Below are 16,681 nucleotides of genomic sequence, written 5' to 3' on the forward strand. Positions count from 1 at the left end.
TTAGTATATGTAAAAATAATTGCTTATTTTGTACTTCTCACACTTCAATTATTTTAAGTTCTATTTTTACATTTTTTCCAGAGTTTTTAATCTGTGAAAATGGTTATTTCTATATGTGTCTTAATACCCTTTATTTTATGTATAAAATCTTTCTGGCCATGAATTTTACTCTACTATGCATCCACATATGATTATTTGAACTCTAGAGTCATAATAGTAGGTACTAACTTTAACTGAATAATTATTAAATTTCAGGAACTCATTTAAGTATTTCATATATATTAGTTTACATGCTTATTAAAACTATAGTTGGATTGTCCAACTTCAAAAAGATGAAGAAAATAGGCAGAAAGTTTAAATAATTCATTCAAAATCACAAATCCTTAAGTTTCAGAGCTGAATTTTAAACCCCAAAAGAATGATCTTACTACTTGTACCCTTTTTTGTTTGTTTGTTTTCTTTTTGTGGGGGAGCTGGAGATTGAACACTGGACCTTGTGCTTGACAGGCAAGCACTCTATGAACTGAGCTATGTCCCCAGCCCCACTACCTGTACTCTTATGACAAGCCATTGTTTCTCTATATTCAGCTCCTTGGGAGTCACTGCATGGATAGCAAGGTTCTTGAACAATGTTACCAAAACAAAACTAATCTTTTTGCCATTTTTTGGCTCTTTCTGCATTTCTCAGTCTGATGCACACCACTATTATTCTTCCAGAAAAAGTAATTTTTAAATGTCAGGCATTCTTATATAAATTTTTAATGTAAAAACCTAATTTAGTCATTTACTAATCTCTATGAATTGTATTATCCCTTTTTAGAGACAAAGAAAGTTAGATAGAGAAAATTTAAATAATTTATCCAAAAAAAATTTTGGGGGGGAGTATTAAGGATTGAACTGAATGACACATACCCGTTGAACTACATCCCAGCCCTTTTTTATTTTTAATTTTGAGACAGTGTCTTGCTAAATTGCTGAGGCTGGCCTTGAATTTACTATCCTCCTGCCTCAGACTCCTGAGCCACTGGGATTATAGGCATGCACTACTGTGTCAGGCTTTAAATGGAGTTGTTTCCCATTCCTACATACCTGTTTTGAAGCCATCTAATTATCATTAGTTAACAATTTAATAGTTACTGTTTTAATAACCTGACAATCTAATTGTTACTATTTTATTAACCTAAAACTATCACATTTTATAATCTTTTCTTTTTCCTTTTAGGGCTCAAGAAATACACAAAAAACACTGTGCAGAAAAGTTTGTTATGGACATGATTAACTTTCAGAAAGCTGTTGAGAGATATCAAGATGCTAAATCAAAAGTTGCACTTGTGAAAACAAATTTTGTCTTTAATGTTCCCAGTGGAATGATGAAATGAACCAATGGCAGGTCACATTCTATGCTCATCTTAAGTTTAATCCATTAGTTTTACCTGAGGAACTTTGAAATAATACTCTGAAAATAATGCTCTGTGTCATCAGATGGATTTATATGTAAATTTTCTAAATATACAAAGAATTGAGTGTTTCTTGTATTAGTCATAATTTAACTTAAATCAAGTTGACTTAGCAGCACTAAAAGTTTCCTTATATATCCAGATTCCCAAGGAACAATTAAAAAAGATTTTCTTTATTGCAGGCAATATTGAAAACACACTGTGTATATTCTCTTTCATATCCTCTCTGAGTATAGCAATATGTAAGTTATTTTCAGTTTCTCTGGCAAGGTTAGCATAGTAATTTTACCCCTACTGCTGACTTTTATTAAGATACTGCTTACTTTGACTTCTTTTATTACCTACTTTCATACATTTAATTATATTTCCCATTTATTTTATTACAATGATTTCTGTATTTATTTTTTCAAAGTAGAGATTTCAGCATTGTATCAGTGAGTCATACTTTCATAAAAATTTGGAAAATATAAATGATTAAAAGTAAACAATCTTATCACCTTCCTCAGATGTTTTAAGATTTTTTGCTCACTTACTTTTGATGTGTTTATCTTTTTTTGTGAATATGGGGAGGCAGGGAAGAGAAAGGTAGGGAGAAATAGGAAAGAATACATATAATTATGTAACTGAGATCATAAAGTATGTAGAAATTATATATATTAATTTTAATTCTGATTAATGGTAGAAAATTTGAAAAGCATTAAAAAGATAAAAATCCTTTTTAAAATTTTTGTCAATTTTTAATGTGTTTTCATATATCTAAGGAACATAAATATATCTCTATAATTATGACATCACTCACAATACAACATAATAACAGAATTTCTCTTTAATATTAAAATCAGTTAAATTCACATATTTTAAGCCTGTCTTGCTTTAAAGAATCTTTAATTTTATCAATCTATGGTAAATTTCCAGAGTTTATTATTCATTTGTGATTCTATGCTGTACTGCTACCAAATGCTGGTAGTATTTTCCTAATTTTCAGTAAAATAATAGCTGTCTATTTAAATCTATGACACCAGCTTTCCTTTTCCTACTAATTAACATATAACTAATGAGCAAGTCATATTGGTATTTCTAATTATTCTGCAAAAAGAACAAAGGGAGATACCATGGAGTGGTGGGGTGGTATAAAGTATAACATATTAATTTTACTATAGCAAGTTAACTCATCCAATTTTCTCTTCCACTTTTGGAAATAATAAATATGTTTAGGGGCTTTAATGAAAATAATAATCCATTTCAGATGCATTATTATGAGACTTAAATGAAGATAAACCAACATAAATAAAACGGCACAGTATTTTCAACAAAGTAAGCATTTAATAAATGTTAAGTGAGAAGAGTGGAAGCAGAAATCATCTTCTCTCTGTTGTTAGAGGAGGATTCATTAACTATTTATATGAGACTTGACAGGAACCACCAAGGAACAGTGAGCTTATTTGTGTGATGTATTTGGAATAAGTCATTCATTTAATCCATACATTTGCTGAATGTTTCTTGTTCCTTCCTCTATATTTCCATTCCACACTGTGAATCTTTTATAACTTTTATCACACAACAGGCAATCAATGGTTTTTTTAACTATTTCCAGCCAACTGTGAGCTTCTTGGAGGCAAAGGATATTTTATTCATCTATCTGTCTCTATTACTTCTACTAAGGCAAATATGTTACATACTATGCTTTTAATGTTTATAACTCTCTTATTTATGTAATATGCCAAGTCAGTTTCATGAAATTTACTGCCACTTACTGCTTATTTTGAATAATCCAAAATCTGTACCTCTGGATTATATCTCAGTCCTGATATGCATCCTATAGTATGAAATGCATGCCAAACACCTCTACTTTGAAGGCCTGACATATTTTTAAAAATTGTACATTAAAGTGGAATTCATTTATATATTAATACTATTTTCTTATTCTCCTACATCTTGCTGCTGCTTCTATATTTCCCAGCAGTTGTAGATACATAACCATCTACACAGATTCACATATTGAATACTTAGAAGATAGCACATCTTATTAAATATTATACCTAATCAATCTAACTATAATGTTCTCTATGGTAGAAACTAGCAAGCATTTCAGCAATTTATTTTCTCTTTCTTCATGGCACAACTAGTCCATATTTTGCAGTCTCTCTTGCAATTAATTGAAGTACATTATTGAGTTTTAAACAATAGAAATCTGGGTAAAACTGATGTTGCAATAAAATTTTATTTACAAAACAGGACACCAGCCAGATTTGATCAATGAGTAATAGTTTTCTGATTCCGTGCATTGGTAGATGAACTTGCATATTTTAAAATATTATTCCTTAAAGGTGATGGGTTCCCTCTTCCAATCTTATATAACCTTAAAATATAATGAATTTCTCAAATAAATGACTACTGTAACTTTACTTACACTAATAAAATTTCCCTCATGTTTAGTTGTAGATGAATATAATTTTATTTACACATAATAATAATACTGAAATATTTTAAAATAAATCATCATTAAAACAATATATAATTACCTGGATAAAATGGGCTTACAAAAGAAAGTGCCATCTTGAAGTCAGAGTTAAAAGAAGAAATAATGGTAAGTTAGACTAAAAAAGAAAGTTATTGGAAAAAAGATTAGAACCAGAGAGATGACATACTGTGACCTCTTCCTTCGAAGAGATATTGGTTCTAGAAAAGCTTCCTTTTACGTCTTCCTAGTGTGTCCTTAGGGGAAGCAGAGGCCACTGCAGTACTGAACCAGCTTCCAGGGACTACAGGAGCAGCGTCTCAGAAGGAAACTAAAGCAGGTTAATTATCAACATTCTCTTCCTTTTCTGTCCTTTGAACCAAAAGTAAATCTATATTTGGTGTCCAATAATCAGTCCAAATTGTGTGGTTTGTGGTAATAGAAAGTAATGGTTAAAAGCATAGGCTTTGGAGTAAAAAAGAACTGAGGTTGTGTAACTTTGAGAAAGTCAATAAGGATCTTCTTCATTTGTAAATGACATAACTATGTAAAACCTACAGGGCATTACTATGTCATGTTCAGTTCATGATGGTGATAACTAGGTAGGATGGTAGTGAGATTTCACCAATTCTTAAGAAATGACTGTTTTAAAATTTTTCTAATATTTTGATACCTTTAGATTTGTATTATACTTTGAAGATAATGTTTTCTAAAGTCATTTATTTATCTGTCAACAGGAGCGGGTCTTGGAATTGCAGAAAATACCACTGCATACATAAAATGCCTACCTACTGGGTTGAGGTGGTATTTCATGGTGATTTTTACTTGCATTTCCTGATGATTAGTGATGTTCAGCATTCTATCATGTCATCTGTTGGCCATTTCTACATCTTCTTTTGAGAATTGTCTATTTAGGTTTACTGCCCATTTAAAAAGATAATTGGAGTGACTTATTTTTTTAAACATTATTTTTAAAATTTGTGCACTGTAGTTAGTTATACATTAAAATGTAATTCATTGTGATATGTTCATATACATACATGACATAATTCCATTAATTTGTTATGGTTTTGCTTATGAGGTGTTCCCCTAAAGCTCATGTGTGAGACGATGCAAGAAGGTTCATAGGAGAAATGATTGGGTTGTAAGAGTCTTAACCTAATTAGTGATTTAATCCCCTGATAGGGATTAACTGAGTGGTAACTGAAGTGGTAGGATGTGGCTGGAGGAGATTGTAATTGGGACATGACTTTGGGGTATATATTTTGTATCTGGATAGTGCAGACTCTCTGCTTCCTGATCACCAGGATGTGAGCTGCTTCCCTTTGCCACCCTCGTCTGCCATGATGTTCAGCCTCACCTTGAGTTCCAACAAATGGAGACAGTCTTCTATAGACTAAGACTAAAACTTCTGAAACCATGAGTCCTCAAACAAACTTTTCCTCCTTTAAAGTTGTTCTGGTCAGATATTTTAGGCACAGCAGCAAAAAAGCTGACTAAAATAATTTCATTCTGCTATTTCTTCCCTTTCCCATTCCCCCTCCCTCCTCCTCATTCTCTTTCCTCTACTCCACTGTTCTTCAATTTTCATGAGATCCCTTACACTTTTTTTTACTTCCTTATTTATCTCTAGCTTCTGCATATAATAGAAAACATTTGACTCTTCAGTTTCTGAGTTGCTTATTTTACTCAGCATGATATTCTCCAGTGCTATCCGTTTACCAGCAATTACATTATTTAATTTGTTATGACCAAGTAAAACTCCATTGTGCATATATGCCACATTTTCTGTATATCAATTTTCTGCTGGAAGAGTAGATGGCAAAGATTTTCTCATTCTATAGGTTCTTTCTTCACACACTTTTGCTGTGCAAAAGTTTTTTTTTATTTGAAACTATTCTGTTTATCAATTCTTAGTTTTATTTCTTAAGGAGTCCTATTAAGGAAGTTAGTTTCTGTGCCAGTAATGTTGGAGTACTGATCCTACATTTTCTTATGGCAGTTTCAGTGTTTCTGTTTTAAATCCTATGACTTTGGTTCACTTTGAGATGATTTTTGTTCACAGTTAGAGATAGGGATCTAATTTCATTCCTTTGCATAGTGATATCTAGTTCTCTCATCACTTATTAAAAAGACTATTTTTCCTGGATCAGTTGCATCTTCTATTCCATTGGTCTTCATGTCTGTTTTGATGCTAATACCATGCTGTTTTAGTTATTATACCTCTGTAGTGTAATATGAGGTCAGTTACCGTGGTGCCTCCAGCTTCACCTTTATTTCTCAGGGTTTCTTTGGTTATTCTAGGTCCTATTCTTCCATGTGAATTTTGGGATTGTTTTCTCTAGTTCCATGAAGAATTTTATTGGTTTTTTGGTGGAGATTGCATATATATTGTTTTTGGTAATATGGTCATTTTGATAATATTAATTATGCCTATTCAAGAGCATGGTAGGTCTTTCCATCTTCTAAGATCTTCCTCAATGTCTTTCTTCAGTGTTGTACAATTTTCATCATATCGGTCTTACATCTCCTTAGTTAGATTTATGATTTATTCCCAAGTTTCCTTTTTTAAGGCTATTGTGAATAAAATTGCTTTCCTGATTTCTTTCTCAAAGATTCATTATTGGACATATAGTCTTAGACTGAGTTTTGTATGATGATCTTGTTTCCTGCTACTTTTCTGAATTTGTTTATCAGCTCTAGAAGTCTTTTCATGAGCTATTTTGGGTCTTCTAGATATAGAATCATGACATCAGCAGAGATAATTTGATGTATTTTTTATTTGCAGTCCTTTAATCTCTTGCCTGATTACTTTGGCTATAGTTTCAAGATCTGTATTTAATAGGAGTAGTGAGAGTGAACATTCTTGTCTTGTTCCTGATTTTAAAGGAAATACTTTCCATTTTTCTTTGTTCAGTTTGATGTGGACTTTGGGGTTGTCATAAAATAGCCTTTATAATATTGAGGTGTGTTTTTTCTATCCCTAGATTTTCCAGTGTTTTTAACATGAATGGGTGCTGGATTTTGTTGAAAGATGTTTCTGCATCCATTAAGATGATCATGTGATTTTTGTCTTTGATTCTGTTTATGTGATCAATAACATTTATTGATTTGTGTATGTTGAACCAACCTTGCATCCTTGAAATAAAATAAACTTAATCATGGTGTACAATGTTCTTAATATGTTTTTCAATGTGGATTACTAATACTAAGAATTTTTGCATTTATATTCATCAGGGATATTGGTCTATAGCTTTCTTCTCAATGTGTATTTATCTGGTTTTGGTATGAGGGTAATACTGGCTTCATAGGACAAATTTGGGAGTTCCTTCTATTTGTATTTCCTGGATAATATGAGGAAGATTGGCATTAGTTCTTCTTTAAAGGTCTGGTAGAATTCAGCTGAAAATCAATCTGACCCCAGGATTTTCTTTGTTGGGAAGCTTTTTATTTCTGCTTCAGTCTCTTTGCTTGATATTGGTCTGTACTCATGGTTCAAGTTGGGTAAATCATAAGTGTCTAAAAATTTGTCCACATCTTCTAGATATTCTACTATGTTGGAATATATGTTTTCAAAATAGTTCCTAATTCAACATTTTCTGTGGTGATATCTCATTTTTCATCTCTCATTTTATTTATTTGAGTCTTCTCTCTTTCGGTGAGTTTGACTAAAGATTTATAAATCTTGTTTATCTTTTTAAAAATCAAATCATTTTTGCATTGGTCCTTTGTATTATTTATTTTTTTGCTATTGAGATGTTTGAGTTCCTTATATAATCTGTGTATCAAACACCTGTCACATGTATAGTTCAAATATTTTTCCCATTCTTTGGGCTGTCTCTTCCCTATGTTAATTTGCTGTGCAGGAACTTTTTAGTTTGTTGAAATTCCATTTGTCTCTTGTTGCATTTGTTTCTTGTGCTTTTGAAGTCTTGTCAAAAAGTATTTGACAAGTATATTCCACTGTTCTGGTCTATTTACCCTATGTTTCTTCTAAGTAGTTTCGCAGTGGTAAGTCTCACATTGAAGTCTTTAATCCTTTTTTGTGGTGTGTTTTTTAAAAATTTTTTACAGACTACGGTTTGATTCATTGTTTGATACATAAATGGAGTACATCATTTTGTTTCTATGGTTGTGCACGATGTAGATTCATACCATTCATGTAATTATACATGTACATAGGGTAAGGATGTCTGTCTCATTTCACCATTTTTCATACCCCCCTCCTCCCTCTCATTTCCCTCTACATAATCTAAAGTTCCTTCATTCTTCTCTTACTTCCCACCCCCTCACCCACATTATATATCATCATCCATTTTGACTTTATATTTGTACGTGGTGATAGTCTATTTTCACTCTTCTATATGTGTATATCCAATTTTATCAGCACCATTTATTGAAAAGATTGTCCTTTCTTCAGTGTATGTTCTTAACACCTTTGTTAAAAGAGTTGACTATTGATGCATGGGTTTACTTGCAGCTCTCCATTCTATTTTGTTGATGTTTATCTGATTTTATGACTATATCAATGCTGTTTGATGACTACAGTCAGGTAGTATAATAATGCCTTCTGCTTTATCTTGCTTAGGATGGCTTTGAATATTTGAACTTTTCTTTGGTTTTGTATATATTTTAGGATTATTTTTTCTACTTCTATGAAAAGATTTATTGATATTTTGAGAGGAATTGCATTGAATATGTAGGTCACTTTAGGTATTATGGGCATTTTAACCATATTGATTCTTCCAATCCATTAACATGGGATGTTTTTCAAAATTTTTTTGTGTTCTTTTCAATTTATTTTATCAATGTTTTATAGTTTTTGTTGAAGAAATATTTTCCCTCATCACTTAAATCTGTTCCTCTGTTTTATTTCATTTTATTATAAGAAGTATTGTTTCTTAATTCCTATTTCAGAAAATTTGCTAGTAGTGTGCAACATTACTACTAATTTTTTCTGTTCATTTTATCTTGCAGCTTGGCTAAATGTGAACACTTTGTGTATTGTCTTGTCTGATTTTTCTCATTAAGACATCCAGCACTGTTTTGAATAAAAGTAGTAAAATTGGATATCCTTTTCTTGTTCCATATCTTAGAGAGATAGCTTTCAGTTTTACCCCATTCGGTATGATGTTTGCTATGGGTTTGTTATATATAGACTTTTTTTGTGTTGAAGTATGTTTCATACATGATTTCTCCAGTATTTTTGTCATAAAGCAATATTAAATTGTTATCAATTATCAATTGTCTCTGTATTTATTAACATTATCATGTGATTTTTGTCCTTCGGTTTGCTACTATGATATATCATGTTGATTTTTGTATTTTGAAGCATTCTTGAATCTTAAGGATGAATTCCACTTCATAGTGATGAATAATCTTTTAACATATTGTTAGATTTTGTTCAAGATTTTTTACTATGTTCTTCAAGGATATTGGCCTTTAGATTTATTGTGTGTGTGTGTGTGTGTGTGTGTGTGTGAGAGAGAGAGAGAGAGAGAGAGAGAGAGAGAGAGAGAGAGAGAGAGAGAGAGAGAGTGTGTGTGTGTGTGTATATATCCTTTTCTGGTTTTGGTATAAGAATAATGATGACCTCATAGAATGCGTTTGGGTGAGTTCCCTCCTGCTCAAATTTTTGGAAGAATTTAAGATGAACTGGTACCAGTTCTTTAAATATTTGGCATGCTTCAGCAGAGAAGACATCTGACCCTGGGTTTTTCATTGATGGAGACTGTTTTCTACCGATTTAATCATGTTACCTATCAGTCTATTCAGGTTCTGTATTTCTTTATGATACAATTTTGGTAAGGTATATGTGCTCAGGTATTTATTCATTTTTTCTGAGTTATCAAATTTGTGGTCTTATATTTATTCACAATAATCTCTAATGATCATTTTGTATTTCTGTGTCATTAGTTATTTTTTTTTTCATCTCTGATTTTATTTTTGTCAGTCTTCAGTCATTTTTTTAGTTAGTCTAGCTAAAAGTTTATTTTGTTTATCTTTTTGAAGAAACAGCTCTTTGTGTCCCTCTTTTATAGCCCTCTTTTGTGGTTAACTGATTTGTTCTCATAGTGTGTTTTAATTCCTTGCTTTTATTTTTCATGTGTCTATTATAAATTTCACTAAGTGGTTACAATTAGGTTATGAAAATATTTTTTGATTATCAAAAGTTATTCTAATTTGTTGCCTACTTCTTGTTGATTTTTAAAGACAGGAAAGAAACAAAAAAAAAAATGAAGAGCAAAAGACTCGTAAAAAACTCACACTTGTGTTCCAGGTACAATGGCACATGCTTCTAATCCCAGTGACTTGGTCGACTGAGACAGGAGGATCACAAGTTTTAGTATAGCCTAGGAAACTAAGTGAGACACTTTTTCAAAATAATGAACAAAAGGATTAGAGATGTAGTTCAGTGGTAGAGCACCCTGGGTTCAATAATCAATACCAAAAAAAAAATTAAAAATCTTTTGCATTCCATTTCTGGCCATATTTTGATTTTTCCCCCCAATCATCCTGCCTCAGTCGACCAAGTCACTGGGATTACAGGCCACATTTTGAATTTTTGATATCTCATTGTATATCAGTTTACCTTGCTTATCTTTTAACATTTGAGTACAGTAATAATTTTTAATGGTTTTGGTTTCTAATCTTCATAATAATAATCTAAATGGTTTGTGCATTATGTGAATAGTAGAACATTCTAAATTTGTCCATGTATTTACTCTTACCAGGAAGTTTTATACCTTCCAATGTCTTCCTATTCACTAGCATTTCTTTATTTCAGTTTCAAGAATTCCCTTTAGCATTTCTTTCTTTCTTTCTTTTTTGTACTGGGGATTGAACTCAGGGGCACTGATCACTGAGCCACATCCCCAGCCCAATTTTGTATTTTATTTAGAGACAGGGTCTCACTGGATTGCTTAGCACCTCACTTTTACTGAGGCTGTCTTTGAACTGAGTTGCTTAGTGTCTCACTGAAGCTGGCTTTGAACTTGTGATCTTCCTGGTTTAGCCCCCCAAGTCACTGGGATTATAGGCATGTGCCACTGTGCCCTCCATAGGACAGGTCTGGTGGAGGTATATTCCCCCAGCTTTTGTCTAAGAAGAACTTTATCTCTCTTCTTCTGAAAGATAGTTTTTCAAGGTATAACATTCTTGGTTTACAGCTTTTCTTTACTTTTTTTAATTCAATACTTAGAAAATTTCCTGCCACTCTATTCTGGCTTTTCAGGGTTCTGATAAGAAGTCAGTTGTCAAGCAAATTCAGACAACCTTGTGAATTATTTGTTTCTCTTGCAGTCTTGGGAATTTTACCTTTATCTTTCACCCTTAAGATCTTGATTATGTCTTGAGGTAGATTTGGTTGAGTTTAATCTGATGTAATCTCTAACCTTCATATTCCTGAATATTTGTATCATTCTCTGGGTTTGGGAATTTTTCTGTTATCTCTGAATAAACTTTCTAATAGTACTGTTTGTTACCTATATCTCATTCAAACTATATCACCAATGGTTCTCAAAATCAACATGTAATCTGCCTTCCTCCATGGCTCTGGTATTTCTCTCTTTCAGTTGGTATGTTTCAGCAGTGTCTCCTGCATAATTTTTAAAGAAATCTGTTTTGACTAAAGCTTTCAATCGGATATATTCTATACCCACTTCTGAGTCACTGTAATATTTAAATTTTTTTGCATTTAAATTATTAAAATAATATATTTAAAAAGTAGAAAAATATAAAATTTTAAACTGGCATTAGTAGCAATGAAAATTAACAGTTCTTAGATAACCACTGCTAACACTGAGTTACTTCTTTTCATTTAGTAGTATGCATGTATAAGTGTTGTACTATTCACTAATTTGTTTTCCATGTTCCTTTACCTTGTCCTGTCTCTGGGTCTCTGATACACCCAACTCTTAATTGGGGTCTTGTCTCTGGCCCCACCCAAAACTCTAACTCTCATATATAAAACAAACTAGGTTAATATACTCACCATTCTTTTTTTTTTTTTTTTTTTTTTTTTTTGCGGTGCTGGGTATATTCACCATTCTTGACATACAAACATATATATTTTGGACCAATTGCTTTATTGTAACTAATAATGGATAAATATGTACAAGGTGACTCAGCAGAATTCTAGATAATAGGAATAGCAGCACAAAAATATTGTGAAAGAGAAATTCCATTTTAAAGCTGGTATGGATCTTGAGTTTAAACCAGGATGCAGCAGTGGAATAGGAGGGGATTCAACTTTCTCCTCACCTTATTTTAGGCAAGTGGGGTTTCTCTATTTGAAAAGGAAGAATATTGGTAAGCTTTGCAGACTTTTAAGGAAGAAAGACATTCATCTTCCACAATAGGGGCTAACAGTGTAAATATTTCCTCTCCTATTCTGTCAGCTAGTGTTAGGACAATTGCCTGAGCATTCTTGCTCAGGAGTCTGAATTTTGAAGAAGTATTGCTTCAAGAGGGGTATTTGATTAATTATTTACTGCAGTGCAGCATCAACATTCCAGAAGTAGTAGCTACAGTTCTTAGGAGATTCTTATTATAGTATAATCTCAATTTGTATCTTGCTGCCTAAATTCTCTAAATTCCTGCCCACACTTTAATCTGAGAATTTCCAGGCTTACTTTTCCCAATAAGTTTCTGACTATCAAAGAAATAAAATGGTTGAGATGCAATAAGAGCACATAATAATAGAGATAGAGCTCCAGCTAGTCCTGGAACATCTTTACATACCTCCAGATCTAGGATTTAAGTTAATAGTAAAGGGCATGTAGCATTCTACAAGTAAGAGTTCGTGTTTTTCAAGAATGATTATTTGGGTAAACATACAAGGTAAAGTTTCTGGTTCTAGTGAAGTTTTACATGACAGAATGTATTTTGACATATCATGTATTCATGAAGTATAACTTCCCATTTTTGCAGTTGTACATGATGTGGAGTTACATTTATCATATATTCTTATGTGAATAGGAAGGTTATGTCTGATTCATTCTATTTTCCCATTCCCATCCCCTTTACTTTCCCCCTCTCTGCCCTTTCCAATCTGGTGAACCTCCCCTTCTCCCCTCACCCTGCCTATTATAAGTCAGCATCCACATATCAGAGAGAACATTTGGCCTTTGGTTTTGGGGATTTGGTTAGTGACTTAGAATGATAGTCTCCAGTTTTTTCCATTTACTGGCAAATGCCATAATTTCACTATTCTATATGGATGAGTAATATTCCATTGTGTATACATACCACATTTTCTTTATCCATTTATCTGTTGAAGGTAACCTAGGCTGCTTTAATAACTTAGCTAATGTGAATTGAGCTGCTATAAACATTGATGTGGCCACACCACTATACTATGCTTATTTTAAGTTCTTTGAGTATAAACCAGGAAGTGGATAACTGGGTCAAATGGTAGTTTCATTCCAAGTTTTCTGAGGAATCTCCATACTCTTTTAGATAGTTGTTGCATGAATTTGGAGTCCCACCAGCAATGTATGAGTGTACCTTTCCCCCCACATCCTCATCAACATTAATTGTTACTTGTATTCTTGATAATTGCTGTTCTAACGTAGTGAGATGATATCTCAGTGTAGTGTTAATTTGTATTTCTCTAATTGCTAAAGATGTTGAACATTTTTTCATATATTTATGAAATATATGAAGTAATATATTTCAATAAATATATTTCATATATTTATTGACTTATCATATTTCTTCTTCTGTGAGGTGTCTGTTCAGTTCCTTTGCCCATTTATTGATTGTGTTACTCAATATTTTGGTGTTAAGTTTTTTGAGACTATTATGGTTTGGATGTGAGGTGTCCTCCAAAAGCTAACATGTAAGACAATGCAGGAAGGTTCAGAAGAGAACTGGTTGGGTTGTAAGAGTTTTAACCCAATTAGTGAATTAATTCCCCGATAGAGATTAACTGAGTAATAATAAGTGGTAAGGTGTGGCTGGAGGAGGTGGAAATTGGGGCATGACTTTGGGGTATATATTTTGTGTCTTGAGAGTGGAGACTCTCTCTCTCTGCTTCCTGATCTTCGTGTGAGTTGCTTCCCTCTGTTGCGCTCTTATGCCATGATGTTCTGCCTCACCTTGAGCCCTGAGGAATGGAGATGGCCTTCAATGAACTAAGACTTCTGATAGTGTGAACCCCCAAATAAACTTTTCCTCCCCTACAGTTGTTCTGGTCAAGTCTTTTAGTGACAGCAGCGAAAAACAGCTGACTAAAATAGAGTTCTTTGTATATTCTGGTGATTAATACTCTACCTAAGGAGCAGGTGGCAAAGATTTTCTCCAGTTCTGTAGGCTGTCTCTTCAGGTTCCTGATTGTTTCCCTTGCTGTGAAGAAGGTTTTTAATTTGATACAATCCCATTTACTGATTTTTGAGTTTTACTTCTTGCACTTTAGGGGTCTTATTGAGGTATTTGGTTTCTGAGCCAACGTGATGGAGAGCTGGACTTACTTTTTCTTCTAGTAGGCACAGGTTCTCTGGTCTAATGCCTAGGCCCTTGATCCACTTTGAGTTCAGTTTTGTGTAGGGTGAGAGATAGGGTCTAATTTCATTTTGTTGCATATGGATTTCCTGTTTTCCCACCATCATTTTTGGAAGAGGATATCATTTTTCCAATGTATGTGTGTGGGACTTTTGTCTGGTATCAGATGACTATATTTATGTGGTTTTGTCTCTGTGTCTTCTATTCTATGCCATTGATCTTCTTATCTGTTTTGGTGCCAATATCATGCCATTTTTGATACTGTAGCTCTGTAGCATAACTTAAGATATTGTTAAGCCTCCTGCTTCACTTTTCTTTGCTGAGGGTGGCTCTGGTTACTCTGGGCATCTTATTTTTCCAAATAAATTTCATGATTGCTTTTTTATACTTCTCTGAAGAACATCATTGTAATTTTAAAAGAAATGGCATTAAATCTGTATAGTGCTTTTGGTAGTATGGTCATTTTGACAATATTAATTCTGCCTATCCATGAAGATGGGAAGCATCTTCATCTTCTAAAGTCTTCTTCAATTTCCTTCTCTATTGTTCTGTAATTTTCATTGTGGAGAATTTTCACCTCATGTTAGATTGATTCCCAAATATTTTACTTTCTTTTTGAGGCTATTGTGGGATTAGTTTTCCTAATTTCTCTTTCAACTGAATCATCACTGATGTATAGGATGTAATTTATTGTATAGGATTGTAATTTATTTAAGAATTTTAATTTTATATTCTGCTATATTTATATTTTCTAGTGGAGTTTTCTGGGTCTTCTAAATATAGAATTATGTTGTTGGCAAATAAGTTTGAATTCTTCTTTTCCTCTTAATATCTTTTTAATTTCTTCTAATTGCTCTGGCTAGAGTATCAAGGATGATGTTGAATAGAAGTGGTAAAAGAGGGCATCTTGTCTTGTTCCAGTTCTTAGAGGGAATGTTTTCCATTTCTCTCCATTTAGAATGATGTTGGCCATGGGCTTAGCATAGTTAGCTTTTACAATATTGAGGTATGTTTCTACTATCCCTAGTTTTTCTAGTGTTTCAAACATAAATGGATGCTCTATTTTGTCAAATGCTTTTTCTGCATCTGTTGGGATAATTATGTGATTATTGCCTTTAAGTCTATTGAAGTGACAAATTATGTTTATTGATTTCCATTTGTTGAACCAAGCATTCCTGGGATGAACCTCACTTGATCATAGTGCATTATCTTTTTAATATGCTTTGTATGTGATTTTCCAGTATTTTCTTAAGAATTTTTGCATCTATGTTCAATGGCCTGAGGTTTTCTTTTCTTGATGTGTCTTTGTCTGGTTTTGGTTTCAGGGTGCTATGAGCTTTATAGAATGAGTTTAGAAGGGTTCCCTCCTCTTCTATTTCATGGAATACTTTGAGGAGTATTGGTATTAGGTTTTTTGTTTGTTTGTTTGTTTGTTTTTGTTGTTGTTGTTGTTCAAGGCCTTGTAGATCTCAGCTGAAAATTCATCTGGTCCTGGGTCTTTCTTAGCTGGTACACTTTTGATTGCATCTTCTGTTTCATTGCTGGAAATTTATCTGTTCAAATTGTTTATGTCTTCCTGATTCAGTTTGGATAAGTCATATGTCTCTAGAAATTTGTTGATTCTTCTTCAAGATTTTATATTTTATTGAGGTATGATTTTTGAAAATAGTTTCTGTTTATCATCTGCATTCAGTATTATCTGTTGTGATGCTTCCTTTTCCATCACATATTTAAGTGATTTGAGTTTTCTCTTTCTCTTCATTATTGTGACTAAGGATTTATTAATTTTATTTATTTTTTTAAAGAACCAACTTTTTGTTTTGTCAATTTTTTGAATTGTTTCTTTTGTTTCAATTTCATTGATTTCAGCTCTGATTTTAATTATTTCCTATCTTCTACTGCTTTTGGTGTTGATTTGTTCTTCTGTTTCAAGAGCTTTGAGATGTAATTTTAGGTTATTTATTTGGCTGTTTTCTATTCTTTTAATGAATGAGTTCAATGCAATGAACTTTCCTCCTAAAACTGCCTTCATAGTGTACCAGAGATTTCAATATGTTGTATCACTATTCTGGTTTACCTCTAAGTATTTTTTATATCATTCCTGTTTTTTCTTTCTGCTATTTGTTGATCATTCAGCAGCATATTATTTAGTCTCCAGGTGTTAGAGTAGTTTTTTGTTGCTCCCTGTCGGGCAACAAGGTCCGATGTACCTCCTCAGGGCCCACCTGAGGAGAACACCAGGCCGAGCAGGATGATGAGTGCC

The 16,681-nt window shown here is 32.8% G+C and overlaps 1 protein-coding gene across 1 annotated transcript in view; it reads left to right on the plus strand.

Annotated features, from left to right (window-relative positions):
* Lrriq3 (leucine rich repeats and IQ motif containing 3) overlaps positions 1-2,066 on the plus strand; it is a 198,521-nt gene extending 196,455 nt beyond the window's left edge. The window contains exon 8 of the mRNA XM_047566903.1: positions 1,223-2,066. Coding sequence (XP_047422859.1) covers positions 1,223-1,379 — 157 coding nt within the window. The 3' untranslated portion in view covers positions 1,380-2,066. The remainder of the gene's footprint in view (positions 1-1,222) is intronic.
* Positions 2,067-16,681: the final 14,615 nt, after the last annotated feature.

The sequence above is a fragment of the Sciurus carolinensis genome, chromosome 1 (assembly GCF_902686445.1).
Source record: "Sciurus carolinensis chromosome 1, mSciCar1.2, whole genome shotgun sequence".
NCBI lineage: Eukaryota > Metazoa > Chordata > Mammalia > Rodentia > Sciuridae > Sciurus > Sciurus carolinensis.